This window comes from Rhincodon typus, chromosome 19 (assembly GCF_021869965.1).
Source record: "Rhincodon typus isolate 14 chromosome 19, sRhiTyp1.1, whole genome shotgun sequence".
In the NCBI taxonomy this organism is placed as follows: domain Eukaryota; kingdom Metazoa; phylum Chordata; class Chondrichthyes; order Orectolobiformes; family Rhincodontidae; genus Rhincodon; species Rhincodon typus.
This window is the reverse complement of record NC_063350.1, coordinates 1,707,695-1,722,545: the sequence shown is the minus strand read 5'-3', so window position 1 is coordinate 1,722,545 and position 14,851 is coordinate 1,707,695. Positions and strand designations below refer to the sequence as shown.

At 43.7% G+C, this 14,851-nt stretch overlaps 1 protein-coding gene across 4 annotated transcripts in view; it reads left to right on the top strand.

Annotated features, from left to right (window-relative positions):
- The window catches only part of chd6 (chromodomain helicase DNA binding protein 6), a 234,949-nt gene that overhangs the window by 132,227 nt on the left and 87,871 nt on the right, over window positions 1-14,851 (top strand). For all 4 annotated transcript variants that reach the window (XM_048608166.1, XM_048608167.1, XM_048608165.1 and 1 more), the window contains 2 exons: window positions 89-144; window positions 9,347-9,464. In XM_048608166.1, the coding sequence (XP_048464123.1) occupies window positions 89-144; window positions 9,347-9,464 (174 nt within the window). The remainder of the gene's footprint in view (window positions 1-88; window positions 145-9,346; window positions 9,465-14,851) is intronic.

The window sequence follows — 14,851 nt, the reverse complement described above, 5'->3', positions numbered from 1 at the left end:
TCTGTGAAAAGATTCTTTGAATGCTGTGGGGAACAATTTAATAAGTTGTTTCAGTATCATTGACTTTAATTTTTATGTCTTTTGACAGACTCCTGGTGGGAAGCCGCAGGAAGTTGAAGAATTCTATGTCAAATACAGGAATTAGTAAGTATTTGGGGGAAGGAGAAAATAGGGTATTTTTCATCTCTAGTTCTGTCACACTAACACATGTTCACTGTTTAGTGCAGCAGGTTTGTCTGGGACATCTTGACCATAGTCCCCTAACAATCCATGTCTGGGTCACACTGCCTCCACAGAGTTTGTAGACTCCCACAGTAGATTTGGTGAATGTAGTGTAGACATTACCAAGGGTTTCATGCCATAAGTGAGGAATATGTCAGGTCACTGTTTAGCTGGACATTAAAATTGAGCTGGGGAGATTAGATCATTTTGGAGGTGAAGGACTTTCTTCATTCACATCAATTGTATACAATCTGTGGTAGGCTCATTGAATCTTGCAGCCCAGAAAATTTTGCCCCTAATACTAAAACGACTCGGTAGAGAATGAAGATATAGACATTGCTTATGAGAAAGCAGTAGGGAAATAGACTCATTCGACAGTTCTTTCAAAGAGCTGGTGCAGATACAGTGGGGTGAATGGCGTCTTCTTGAACCTGTTAGGAAGGGGAGTTCGATACCCCTGTGATAATTAAAATTGAAACACAAGCCCCCAATCCGTTACAGAGGGAGTAGAGATCCCCTTCTAATAATTAAACCCAAAACACCTAGAGAAGCTGGCCTTGCCTCACCTAATCTGTTAAAAAGGAGTTGTTAAATGAAAGAAAATCCATGATATTCACTTCATAAGCAACAAGTAACAATTTATTTATTTAACCCGAACAGTGAACAAATTAACAGAACTACTAACAAATCGAACAATTCCCCCTTAACTACTAACAATTCCCTTACTGAGCAAAATTCTACTGGTATGCTTGTCCAATAAACACAAGTCCCACTTATATAAGCCCAAGTAATAAGAAAACTAAATTAAAACTTGCACACTCAAAGTCCATACAGGGTATATCATCCGGAATGTTCTGCCTTCTCCACTGTCTCTCCAGCCATAAATGCCTTTCTTCTGCCTGATCCTTCTGTCAGGGATGTTTTCTCCTTTAATTCATTTCACTTCTGTCAAGTCAAAGGAGTGGCTATAGACACCCACATGGGTCCCAGTTATGCCTGCCTCTCTTCAGGGTATGTGGAACGATTCTTGTTCCAGTCTTGCACCCCTCCCCACCCCAACAACTTTTCTCTTGGTACATCAAAAACTGCTTCAGTGCTGTTTCAAGCTCCCACCGGGACCTTGAAAAATTTGTTCATTTTGCCTCCAATCCCCACCCCTCTATAAATTTCATACCTTCCATTTCTGACACTTCCTTTCCTTGACTTCTCTGTTTCCATTTCGGGAAATAAACTGTCCACTACCTCCACTACAAAGCTGCTGACTCCCAGTAGCTACCTTCACTACAGTTCATGACAACTCGCGTCCTGCAAGGACTCCATCCCATTCTCCCACTTCCTTTGCCTATGTTGTATCTGTTCTGATGATGCCACTTTCCAAACCAGTGCTGCTGACGTGGCTTGCTTCTTCCGTGACCGTGGTTTCCCACCAGTGTAGTTGACGGCCCTCAACCGCATCTGACCTGTCACTGTGCTTCTACCTTTGCCCCTTTCCATTACTCTCAACAGTGTGATTGGGCCCCCCTTGTACTCACTTTTCGTCCTATCATCCCCCACACTCCAGGATCATCCCCCGCCATTTGAGACAACTCCAGCAGAATGCCACCACCAAACACATCTTCCCCTCACTCCCCCGAATGCATTTTAGCAGGGATTGCTCCCTCCGGGACACCCTAGTCCATTCCACAGCCACCAACAATACCCCCTCCTCACGGCACCTTCCCATCGACTACAGCAGGTGCAACACCTGCCCCTTCACCACCTCCCTGCTCACCATCCAAGGGCCTAAACAGTCTTTCCAGGTGAAGCAGCACTTCACCTGTACCTCCTCCAATCTTGTGCATTGTATTCGCTGCACTCAATGTAGCCAATCTGCATTAGAAAAACCAAATGCAGACTGGGTAATTGCTTTGCAGAACACCTCCAGTCTATGCATAAGCCCACAGCCATGCTACAACAAGCACTTAGAAGGATTAAAGACCCCATTCCCATAACATGCAGAACGAACGTGGTTTGCAAAATACAATGCAACGACTGCCACAAACATTACATCGGACAGACAGGAAGGAAACTAGCCATCAAAATATACGAACATCAGCTAGCAGCAAAACGGCACGACGAACTCTCCTTAATATCTGTACATTCAAGACAACAAGGCCATCAATTTAACTGGGACAATGTAACCATAGTAGCCCAAGCCAAACTTAGACACATACGGGAATTCCTAGAGGCATGGTTCTCCACCCATACTTCAATCAACAAACATATAGAGTTGGACTCCATATATAAACCCATACAGATCAAAACTGGAAATGACTACTCACCGTAATGGACCAGACAGTATAAATTCCAAGTTTATACTGGGAGTAGAATAACATCGTTTCATTTGAGGCTCCACTGATGATGTCACCTCGCACGGTGACAACGTCTGAACAAAAACAAGTCAGCTCGGCAAGCAAGTCAACAACCTGAGCTACAGATGTTTGCCAGTACTTTAAATCTTAAATTTATACCCTCTGATTACAGATTTAGGGACCAAAACAAAAACAAAAATCCATTTCTATCTTATCAAAATCTGCATTGGATCTACTAATATCTGTGTTCATTAGATTCCAGATTAGTCACTAGAGTCATTATAGAAGAACAGGTGTACACTGCTGGTCCTTCAAGCCTCTTTTGACAACTAATACAATCATGGCTAATCTTCAGCTTCAGTTCGACTTTCCTGCCTGCTTTCAGTATGCTTTGGTTCCATGAGATTGAAACATCTGCCGGCCTTAAGCATTAAATGCACTCTGACATTTTTACTGTGGCCTTCTAGGGAGAGAATTCTGAAGACTTGTAATACTTTGAAGATTTTGTTTTCATCTCAATCCTAAATGATCAGCCCTTATCCTGAGACCTTGTTCCCATGCTCTCGATGCCTAGCAAGGAAAAGCAACCTGTTGATGACAATCCTGCCATGTTGCATCAGAATATCGTAAGCTTCAGCCGGATAACTTTTGGTTCCTCTCAACTCCAGAGATTGTATACCCAATTTACATAGTTTGTCATCTTCATACAACCCTCCCATGCCGGTGAATCTTTGTTGTACTACCTCCATTACAAATATATATGTTTCCTTAAATATGGTGATCAAAGTTGCACATTACTTGCAGTGTGGCCTCACCACAAGCCCTGCGCAATTGTAACCAGAATTCCTTAATTCTTGTACTCCAGTCTCTTTGCAATAAAGGTCAACATGCTGTTTGCCTCCTTAAATGCTTGCTGTACCTGCATACAGCTGTACATTAACTTTCTTTGAGTACGTTCAAATCTGTGTGAACATCTACATGTGCAAATTTAATGCCTCGAAAAAACCTGCATTTCTACTCTTCATACCAAAGTGAATAACCTCATATTTCCCAACATTATATTGTATCTGCTACCTTGTCCACTTACCTTCTTTGTGGTCTCTGTGTCTTCCTCACAGCTTGCATTCTTACCTAGTGATGTATCTTCAGCAAACATGAGCACATTATTCCCTGTCTCTCCAGAGATGTGTGGGTGGATTAGCTGTGCTAAATTGCCCAGGAATGTGTAGATAAGGTAGATTAGCCTTGAGAAATGCAGGGTTACACGGTAGGGTAGGGGAGGTGGCTCTGGGTGGGATGCTGTTCGGAGGCTCAATGTAGACTTGATGGGCTGAATGGCCTGCTTCCCGTGTAGGGATTCTGTGATTCTGCAGGGTTTTTTTTGTACTTATTTGAGAGTGTGGGTATCGGTGGTATGGTCAGTATTTATTGCTCATCCCTATGCGCTACCTTCTAAGTCATGCTGCATGACTTGGAGAAGAGCTTGCAGCTGGGGGTGTTTTATGTAGCTCCTGTCGTGGTGGTAGAGGTCAGGGGTTTGGAAAGTGCTGTCAGAAAGCCTTAGTGAGTTACTGTGGTGTAGCTTAGAGATGATATATGCTACTGCCACTGTGTATTGGTCGTGAAAGATTTAATGTACATAATTGTGTATGCAGTACTAATAAATTGGACTGCTTTTTTCAGGATGATGTAAATCTTCAGTGTTGGAGCTGTATCCATCTAGACAAGTGGGGAGTATTCCATCCTACTCTTGACTTAGAATCCCTATAGTGCAGATAGAAGTCATTCGGCCCATTGAGTCTGCACCAACCCTCCGAAGAGCATTCCATCCACACCCACCCTTTACCCTATACACGTAATCCCATATTTACCATGGCCAATCCACTTAACCTTCACATCTTTGGACTGTGGGAGAAAACCGAAGCACCCAATGGGAACCCAGGCAGAGACAGAACGTTCAAACTCCACACAGCCGGTCACCCAAAGCTGCAGTCGATCCTGGGTCCCTGGCACTGTGAGGCAGCAGTGCTAACCTCAGAGCCCGTTGTGCCTTGTAAATGATGGACAAGTGTGGTGGAGACTGGAGGTGAATTTATTACAGAATTCCATGCATCCGACCCATTTTTAGCCACAGTATTTATGTAGTTGGCCCAGTTCAACTTCTGGTATAAGTCTTCTGTACTATAGCTGGAATGTTTAATGGCCCTGTAGCCTTTGCATTAGTTATCATATTCAGCCATTTCTTGATGTCGTGTGGTATTAAATTTGCTGAAGACTTCCATCTAAGTTTCAGGACCTCCAGAAGAAACCAAGGTGTTTCATTCCCTCCATTCTTCAAGCTGAAGATTGTTATATGAGGTTGCAGATTGTGATTGAGTACAGTGCCTCATGGATACCCAGTTTGGAGTTGCTATATCTGTTCAAAGTCTGTCCAATTTAGAGTGGGGGTTATGCCACTTAACATGATGGGACAACTTCTCTAGAATTGCTGTTATTCCTACCTGTCGTAGATGCGCCTGGGGCAGCTAGATTGATGAGGGTGAGATCAGAGATTTTCCCCACTTGTTGGTTTTCTAACCATCTGTCTGATCCATTCTAGCAGCTATGTCTTTCAGGACTGGAACATCTGAAACAGGAGCCATGTGTGTACAGAGGCAACACAGTGTGGAGCTGGAGGAACACAGCAGGCCAGGCAGCATCAGGGGATGAGGAAAGTTGATGTTTCCAGTTGGGACCCTTCTTCATTTTCTGAAGAAGAGTGCCCACCCAAAATGTCAACTCTCCTGCTGCTCCGATGCTGCCTGGCCTGCTGTGTTCCTCCAGCTCCACACTGTGTTGTCTCTGACCCCAGCATCTGCAGTTCTTGCTGTCTTGCCGTGTGTGTACTCGTTCTTTTGGTCTGCAAAGAGCAGTGCCCTGCACATTAAAAATGTGTAGCTTCCAGCAAACAGTGTTATTCAAGTCAACAACATAGATGACACCCATCCAATGGTTCATTTTTCAGGACATTGTCTTCACCAATTAGAGTCAACCTGCATAGTTTAAAATTTAAACAAAACTTGGTGGTTAACTGCTTATCAGTACTAATTGGTGCATTCTTTATGGCAATGTCTGTACTGCAGTCTCCTGTCTCACTGTATAAGTGTTGATTTCCCTGTACAGTGGTATTCCTCCAGAATGCCCTGATGATTGTGAAGGCGAAAATCCTTGACGAAATATATTTTGCAACAATGCTCAAGTTCTGTGCTTCCAAACAACTATTTGTCTATTACGCCTCTTTACCTAATCTATCTGTTACACCCACAAAGAGCTCCAAAAGGTTGTCAAGCGTGATTCTCATTTGTAAGACCATTTTGACCCAAATCATAGTATGCATTTGTACCTGACCTAACTCCATTAAGTCTTCCTTCTAGTTCCTTTCTCGCGCTGTCTCTCTTTTCTTGAGTAATGAAGTTCTAATCCATTCCAGAACCTACAGAATTAAAAAATACAATCAGTGCATTCACTTTTAACTATCTCTTTTAGACCTCTATGAGGTAGACTGTCAGGCCTGTTAATTTCTGATTTTTGCCCCTTCTATTGCTCCAGTGCTTTATTATCCACTTTAATTTCCTCATTATTCAGTCCCTAGATTATCCTCTATTTTTGATATATAATTTGCCTTCTACTGTGAAGACGGATGCAAAATTTTTAACTAATGTCGAACTACCCCAGCTAATACATCTACGGTAGTTTGATTCCGAGTTGCCTCCACAGTTGGAACTGTTTATTTGTTGGTGGTATGTGGGTGTCACTTGTGAGGCCAGCATTTATTACCCATCACTAATTGCTGTTGTAGGTGGTGGTGAGCCACCACCTTGAAATACTGCAGTCCATGCATTGTAGGAACACTTGCTGTTTGTTCAGAGGGTATTTGAGGATTTTTGACCCCGTGACAATGAAAGAACAATGATATAGTTCCAAGCCAGGATGGCATGTGGCTTGGAGGGTGGTGGTTTTCTGATGTATCTGCTCCCCTTGTTTTATATGGTGGGGACCATAGGTTTGGAAGGTGAAGTCGAAGGAGCCTTGGTGAGTTATTGTTGTGCACCTTGTAAATTGTGCATGTTGATCACATTGTGAATCAGTCATGAATATTGAAGTGATGCATAGGATGCTCATCACATTACAAGTTAAAACCTTTTGTCCTGGAATGAAATTAGTGATTCTGCTCTACACCTTCAATGACCTTGTCAAATTTTGACCACTTTGCTTTGGGGTGGATGTTATTCTGTCTTAAATGCAGCCTAAGCGATGATTTTTCTGATTTAATGTTATCTAGTTTTACAGGGGAGAGAGAATAAAATTATCTTACATTTTTTTTCTTCACAGTTTTCTGAACTGGTTCACATACTTTTCAAGGGGACACATGGACACACGCATGCACGCACGCGCACACGTCTCATGAGAGCCCTCCTTATTCCAGAAAATGTGTTTGTGCATTCCACCAAAGAACTTCATCTGTCAGAATTGATTTTCCCTTTAAGGCAGGTAGATAAGGTAGTAAAAAAGGCTTATGGCATGCTTGCCTTCATTGCAAGAGGCGCTGAGTATAAGAATAGATGCATTATGCTGCAGCTTTATAGAACTTCAGTTAGGCTGCAGTTGGAGTATTGCGTACAGTTCTAGTCAACACAGTACCAGAAAGATGTGGATGTTTTGGAGAGGTTACAGAGAACATTTATCAGGATGTTGCCTGGTATGGGGGGATTTTAGCTATGAAGAAAAGTTGGATAGACTGGGTTTGTTTTCACTGGAATGCAGGAGGTTGAGGGGCGACCTGATAGAAATTTATAAGTTCGTGAATGACATGGATAGAAAGTATGGGGCTTTTTCCTAGGGTGGAGGGGTCAGTTACTAGGCGTCACAGGTTCAAAGTGCAGGGGGAGAAGTTTAAAAGAGATGTGCGAGGCAAGTTTTTCACACAAAGGGTGTTGAGTGCCTGGAATGCGCTGCTAGAGGAGGTGGTGGAAGCAGACACAGTAGCAGCATTCGAGAGGCACCTGGACGAATACATGAATAGGGAGGGAATAGAGGGATACGGATCCTGTAAGTGAAGACAGTTTTAGTATGTAAAGGCAAAATGTGGCGGTGCAGGCTTAGAGGGCCGAAGGGCCTGTTCCTGTGCTGTATTGTTCTTTGTTCTTCTTTATTCTTGTTCTTCACCCTGTCTGTTTTTATTTAATGCATGATTTTCTTAATGAGATCTCTCCCTGAATTTTGGTCTCTGGATGATTATCCGTTATGAATACTAGGTTGACTGACTTACCAGCTGATCCATTTCATAGGGGCTTTTCAGATGATGTCTTTTGCTTTGTAATATCACCAAGGCCCAGTGATTTGCACAAGTTTTTCCATGCACACAACTAAGAATTACTGAAGGACAGAAACACATATCATTGATTCAGCAAGATCTGCATTAGTTGCTGACAGATTTAAAAAATATCATTCTTGATTGATGGTTTGAAGATATAAATGCTGAACTGAGACGTTTCCCAAGGAAGGCAGTTATATTTGAGCATTTTTTGGGAGTTAGCTTGTTGATTGCATTGTGTAATTGGTAAGTGCTTATACTGTAGAACAGAGCCTATCATGTTGTAACAATCTGTTACAACTCCCTCAGAATGCTTTGAGCAAACCTTTACTGCTCTGTACAAGAACACGAGGGAGTTATATTATTCTGGTTAACTTTCGCTGTTGAACCTGATTGTTTTCGATTTAGTTTTAATGTAGACTTTACTGTGGATGAAATGCAACCTCTGCTTTTTGGGCTCTGTTTCTACAATGCTGCTGTGGTGTGAGGCAGGAATGGGGGTGGTATTTAAGATTAATTGCGGGTGTTGGCGTGGGTGTTTCATATCCACAGTTAGCCTTGACTTAATGATAGAGCTAATGGGAGGGTATTATTAAACTACAGAAGATTCAGAAAAGATTTACCAGGATATTACTGGGAATGGAGAGTTTGAGTTATAAAAATAGACTTAATAGGCTGAGAATTTTTTCACTGGAGTGTAGGCAGTTGAGGGATGATGTTATAGAGGTTTATAACATCACGAGGGGCTTAGATAAGGTGAATAACAAGGATCTTTTCCCTGAGGTGAGGGAATTCAAAACTAGGGGCATATTTTTAAGGTGAGAGGACAAATATTTAAAAAAGACATGAGGGGCAACTTTTTTTACATAGTGGTTAGTCTGTGGAATGATCTGCCAGAGGAAGTGGTAGTTGCAGGTACAGTTACAACATCTAAAAGATCTTTGGATATGTATATGGATCAGAAAGATTTGGAGGGATATGGGCTAAATGCAGGCAAGTGGGACTAGTTTAGTTTGGGAACATGGTCAGCATGGATTAGTTGGATCAAAGGGTTTGTTTCCATGCTGTGTCAAAAGGCTGTGGGTCCAAGCCCTCACTCCAGAGCACACTACATCTCCAGTGCAGTACTGAGGACATCAGAGATGCAATTCTTGATGCAATATTAAACTGTATCCCCATCTGCAGCTTTGGGGAGACAAATAAAAGCAGGAGACTTTTTCTGCTGTCTTTGTGAGTACTTATCCCTAAACCAACATTATTAGAACAATTATCTGCTAAGCTTTTCCATTTGTGGGATGTTGGCTGTATAGTTCCTACATTACACTAAAAAACATTGGGATATCCTCAGGATTTGACTAAATAAAGATAAGTTTCTTCCTTTGTCAGTATACAGTAATTACAATCTTCCTTTACATTACAGCTCTTACCTGCACTGCAAATGGGCCATGGTGGAGGAGCTGGAGAAAGACAAAAGGATTCACCAGAAAATCAAACGTTTCAGGACCAAACGGGCCCAGATGAAAAATCTTTTTGTTGAGGTAAAGGGGTGGCAGAAGATCAGTTGTTTTTCTACCAAGCTGTATGTTCAGAGTGCCTTCAGATTATAGAATTACATTGATTCACAGAAATTACAAATTTCCTTCATTCTGGAGTGGATCTTTATTTGTTGTATTTGGCAGTAAAGGCTGTCAGCTGTTTTCCTCAAGCAAAGGAGCACCAACCATGTTTGGTGATTTGAATATAATTCATGACCACAGATAAGAGGTTAGTTTGGCTGTTGGATAGTCACATTGAACATACTTTCACAACACACTTTGAGATCACAAGGCTGCTGACATTGAGGTTAAATTGCTGAAGAGAATGGCTTTTGCCCGTGGTTTTCCATTAGACCACAAGATATTGGAGCAGAATTAGGCCATTCAGCCTATCGTGTCAGCTCTGCCTTTTTATCATGGCTTAATATGTTTGTCAACCCCATTCTCCTGCCTCCTCCCTGTGACCCTGGATCCGCTTACTAATCAAGAATCTATCAAAACAAAAAAACTGAAAAAAATTGCAGATGCTCAAATCGGAAACAAAAACAAAAATGGCTGGGAAAACTCAGCAAGTCTGGCAGCATCTGTGGAGAGAAAAGAGTCAACGTTTCGGGTCCAGTGACCCTTCAGAACTGATGAATAGAATTAGAATTAGGTTTACTGTCACATGGATTCAAGTTATAAAAGAACAGGAGTACAGTGAAAAGTGTACAATGTTGCCAATACACGGCACCATATTTGGTGCAAGATACCTAGGTACAAAAATAGAGAAAATAAAGAAAAAAAATTACACTATATTACAAATATACATAGTATAAGTTAGGAAAATAAGAAATGAAACTTAAGATAGACATTACAGACTTTCTTGAAGGGCTTCCAAGAGGTCTGACCAGCTTTTGCCAGTTCCCAACCCATAGCCATCTATGCTCCAGGCCGCTAGCTGCCCCCACTCTGGGTTACTGGCCGTCACCGCTTCGCTCTGGGCTGCTGGCAGAAGAAGAAAAAGATGAGAAAAAGAAACGCGAGGGCAAAAAAAGGAACAGACAAGCTCCAGCTGGAGTGTTGGAGTGTCCTACACTGCCATCATTTTGGAAATCTTTGGTAGTTAGGCAAAGGTTGGTATTTATACAATTCCCCCAGTTCCTTTGTCTGGATCGTCAATGTATAATGTGTGAACAGTTGTGGTCCCAACATTGACCCTACGGAATTCCACTAATTACCAGTTGCCATCCTGAAAAAGACCCCTTTATCCCCACTGTCTGCCTTCTGCCAGTCAGTCAATTCTCTATCCATGCCAGTACCTTACCTCCAACACCATGGGCTCTTAGCAGCATCCTCTGGCACCTTGTCAGAGGCCTTCTGGAAATCCAAACAGATCACATCCACTGACTCTGCTTTGTCTAATTTGCCCTTTGCCTACTCAAGGAATTCTAACATATTTGCCAGGTATGACCGCCCCTTGATGAAGCCATGATGACTCAGCCTTATTTTACCATGCAGTCCCAAGTACTCTGCAATTTCATCCTTAATAATGGACCCTAAAACCTTCCCAATGACTGAAGTCAGGCTAACCGGTGTATAGTTTTCTGTCTTCTGCCTCTCTCCCTTTTTAAACAAGGGTGTTATATGAGCCGCTTTCCAGTCCTCTGGGATCTTTCCTGACTCCGGTGATTTGTGAAAGATCAGCGCCAATGCCTCTACAATCTCCTCAGCTATATCCTCCAGAACTCGGGTGTAGTCCGGGTTTCCGTTTTTGAACTTTTCAGTTGTGAAGATCACAATGGTCGAGACTAGACGATGCAGTGAAAGGATATATTGGAGTGACAGTATAGGATCTTCACTTTTAATTGTGAAGACTTTTTAAGAAGTTATTAGATATCTTCAATTACAGTCAATTAAATTTTAAGTATTAGCTTTGAAAATATTCTAGCTCTCCATTCATCAGCGCATGTTGGAAGTGACTTTTTTAAAAAGATTACAAACTTACAGGGACAATTAATTGAAACATAAACATAAGCACAAGATAGTCTCCCACAGAACACAGTGGTAATAGATGATGCTGAAATTCCTGGCTGGTTCTGAGGTCCAGCCTGCATTTTGGAATATTCTGCTCAAATTCCACTGTATGACTGAGACATTACCACCTTCAAATTCTTCCCCTAAATTTGTCCCCTCCACTCCTGCTCCAGTTACATCTTTGACTGTTCTCTGATCCTTTTTAGTGTCCCTTCCCCAGTGAAAGTTCTGATAACCATATGGTGCGCATGCAGATTGTTGGGGAGCTGCAGAGGAATTATTTCAAACTGTCAACTTGATACAAGTTCACGAACCTGTGAGGAAATTTCATAGCATCAATCATCTTTAAACAGAAAAAAATGTTTCAGTGGATTTAATCATGCATTCATTAACTTCAGAAGAGAACAGATTTTACTGTCAGACATTGTGTAGCGTGGTCTGCCTCTGTTATCCCTCCCTCACTCCAAGTCTGGGAGATTGCAATATGATGTGAATGCCCTTCCAAAAAGGGATTGTTATTGGAGGCTTTTCCCCTACTTCATAAGCAGGGTAGGCTCAGTGCCTTAAGGAGTGAGGAAAGGCAAACTGGAATGAAATGAAAATCAAAGTTAACATTGGGAGCCACTTTTCTGTAATAACCTTCACTTCATATTTGTTCAATATTATTGCTCTTCAAAACTCATTCAACTATTGAAAAACAACAATTGAAAAACAGTGTTTCAATTCATTTGTGTCTTTGCTCTTGCTAAGTTGAATTTGTTTCCCTAATCCTCCTCTTGTCTGCGATGATGCTGTCACTGTAAAAAGGTTATTTTGTCCTGGGTTTTTTTTTGAAGAGAGTTTGTAAAGGCAGAGATACCAAAAAGTCTAGGGAGCTAGAGAGCTAAACCAGTTTAACAGTGGAAGGCGAGTGGCCAGTTCTCCCAGTTCAGGGTTTTCTAGTTTGTTGTTTTAGCTGTAGTGGTCACAAGATGTTTTGAGTACCAGAAGGGGGTTGCAAAGTTCAGTAAAGGATTCCTAACTTACCTCCTCTGAAATCTCTCTGGATGTTGTTCCCTCCTGCCTATAAGAATCTGTGTTGGAATTTACTCGGAGATAGCAAGAACTATAGATGCTGTAGTCACCGACAATACAGTGTGGATCTGGAGGAATACAGCAGGCCAGGCAGCATCAGAGGAGCAGGAAAGTTGACGTTTCCGATCAGGACCCTTCTTCAGAAATGGGGTTGAATAAATAGGAGGGGTGGGGCTGAGGAAGGTAGGTGGGATGGTGATAGGTGAGTGCAGGTAGGGAGTGGTGAGGATTGGTCAGTGAGGTGGATATGTGGGAGAGAAGATAGACAGGGGGTGTTGAGAGATTTTAAAACTAGTGAATTCTATGTTTAGGCCATCGGGTTGTAGGCTCCCAAGGCCGAGTATGAGGTGTTACTCCTCCAGTTTCCGGATGGCGTCATTGTGACACTGGAGGAGGCCCAGGATGGACATGTCACCCAGGGAGTGGGAGGAGGAGGAGTTAAAATGGTTGGTGACCGGAAGGTGTTGTCATTGGTCATGGACAGAGCGCAGGTGCTCCACGAAATGGTTCCGAGTCTGCGCTTGGTCTCACCGATGTAGAGGAGGCCACATTAGGAGCAATGGATACAGTAGATCGAGTTGGAGGATGTACAGGTGAACCTCTGTCAGATGTGGAAAGTTTGCTTTAGGCCTTTGTTGGAGGTATAAGGGCAGGTGTAGCACCTCCTGCGGTTGCAGGGAAAGGTGCCGGGGGTGGTGGGGTTAGTGGGGAGTGTGGAGCGCACAAGGGAGCCGCGGAGTGAGCTGTCCCTACGAAAGGCAACCCAACTCCTCCCACTTCCTACAGACTAGTTGGGTGGCAATGGACACCCCCATAGGTCCAAGGTATGCCTGCCTCTTTGCAGGATACATGGAACAGTCCCTTTTCCGCTGTTACACTGGCACCATCTCCCATCTCTTCCTCTGCTACATTGATAACTGTATCGGCGTTGCCTCGTGCTGCCATGTGGAGCTTGAACAATTCATCAACTTTATGAACGCCTTTCACCCCAACCTCAAATTCACCGGGACCATTTATGATACCCTCCCTCCCCTTCCTGGACCTCTCTGTCTCCATCTCTGGTAACCACCACAACACCCAGTTCAAACCCATCAACTCCCACAGCTACCTGGACTACACTTCCTCTCACCCACCCTCCTGCAAGCATGTGATCCCCTATTCCCAATTCCTCCACCTCTGCTGCATCTGCTCCCAAGATGTCGCATTCCACTCCTGGACATCCCAGATGTCCTCCTTTTTCAAGGACCACAACATCCCCCCTCCGGTGATCAAAAATGCCCTCAACCGCATCTCTTGCATTTTCCACACTTCTGCCCTCAAACCCCCTCCCCCAACAAAAATAAAGACAGGGTTCCCCTGGTCCTCACATACCACTCCACCAACCTCTACATCCAGCGTATCATTCTCTGCCGCTTCCACCACCTACAGTCCAACCCCACGACCAAAGAGATATTTCCCTCCCCACCTCTATCTGCCTTTCATAGAGACCGCTCACTCTACGACTCCCTCATTTGCTCCATGCTCCCTACTAAGCGCATCACACCCCCTACTAACCCCACCACACCCGGCACCTTTCCCTGCAATCGCAGGAAGTGCTACACCTGCCCCTACACCACCTTCTCACCCCCATGCAAGGCCCAAAGCAAACCTTTCATAGCAGACAGTGGTTCACCTGTACATCCTCCAACTTGGTCTACTGTATCCATTGCTCCCGATGTGGCCTCCTCTACATCGGTGAGACCAAGCGTAGACGCAGGGACCGTTTTGTGGAGCATCTGCGCTCTGTCCACAATAAACGACAAAACCTTCCAGTCGCCAACCATTTTAATTCCTCCTCCCACTCCCTGGGTGACATATCCACCCTGGGCCGCCTCCACTTTCACAATGACACCACTCGCAAACTGGAGGAGCAACACCTCGTACTCGGCCTCGGGAACCTACAGCCCGATGACCTAAACGTAGAATTCACCAGTTTTAAAGTCTCCCCAGCCCTGGCCTCATCCCATGTCCAATCCTCCCTCTCATCCCCTTGTCCTTGACCTGACACAACCTGTCCATCTTCTCTCCCACCTATCCACCCCACCCACCTCACTGACCAATCCCCACCACTCACTCCCTGCACTCACATATCACAATCCCACCCACCTTCCCAAGCCCCATCCCTCCTCTCTCTCTTTGTTTCTGAGCTCCCTTCCCCCTCCCCATTTCTGAAGAAGGGTCCTGATCGGAAACATCAGCTTTCCTGCTCCTCTGATGCTGCCTGGCCTGCTGTGTTACTCCAGATCCACACTGTATTGTGT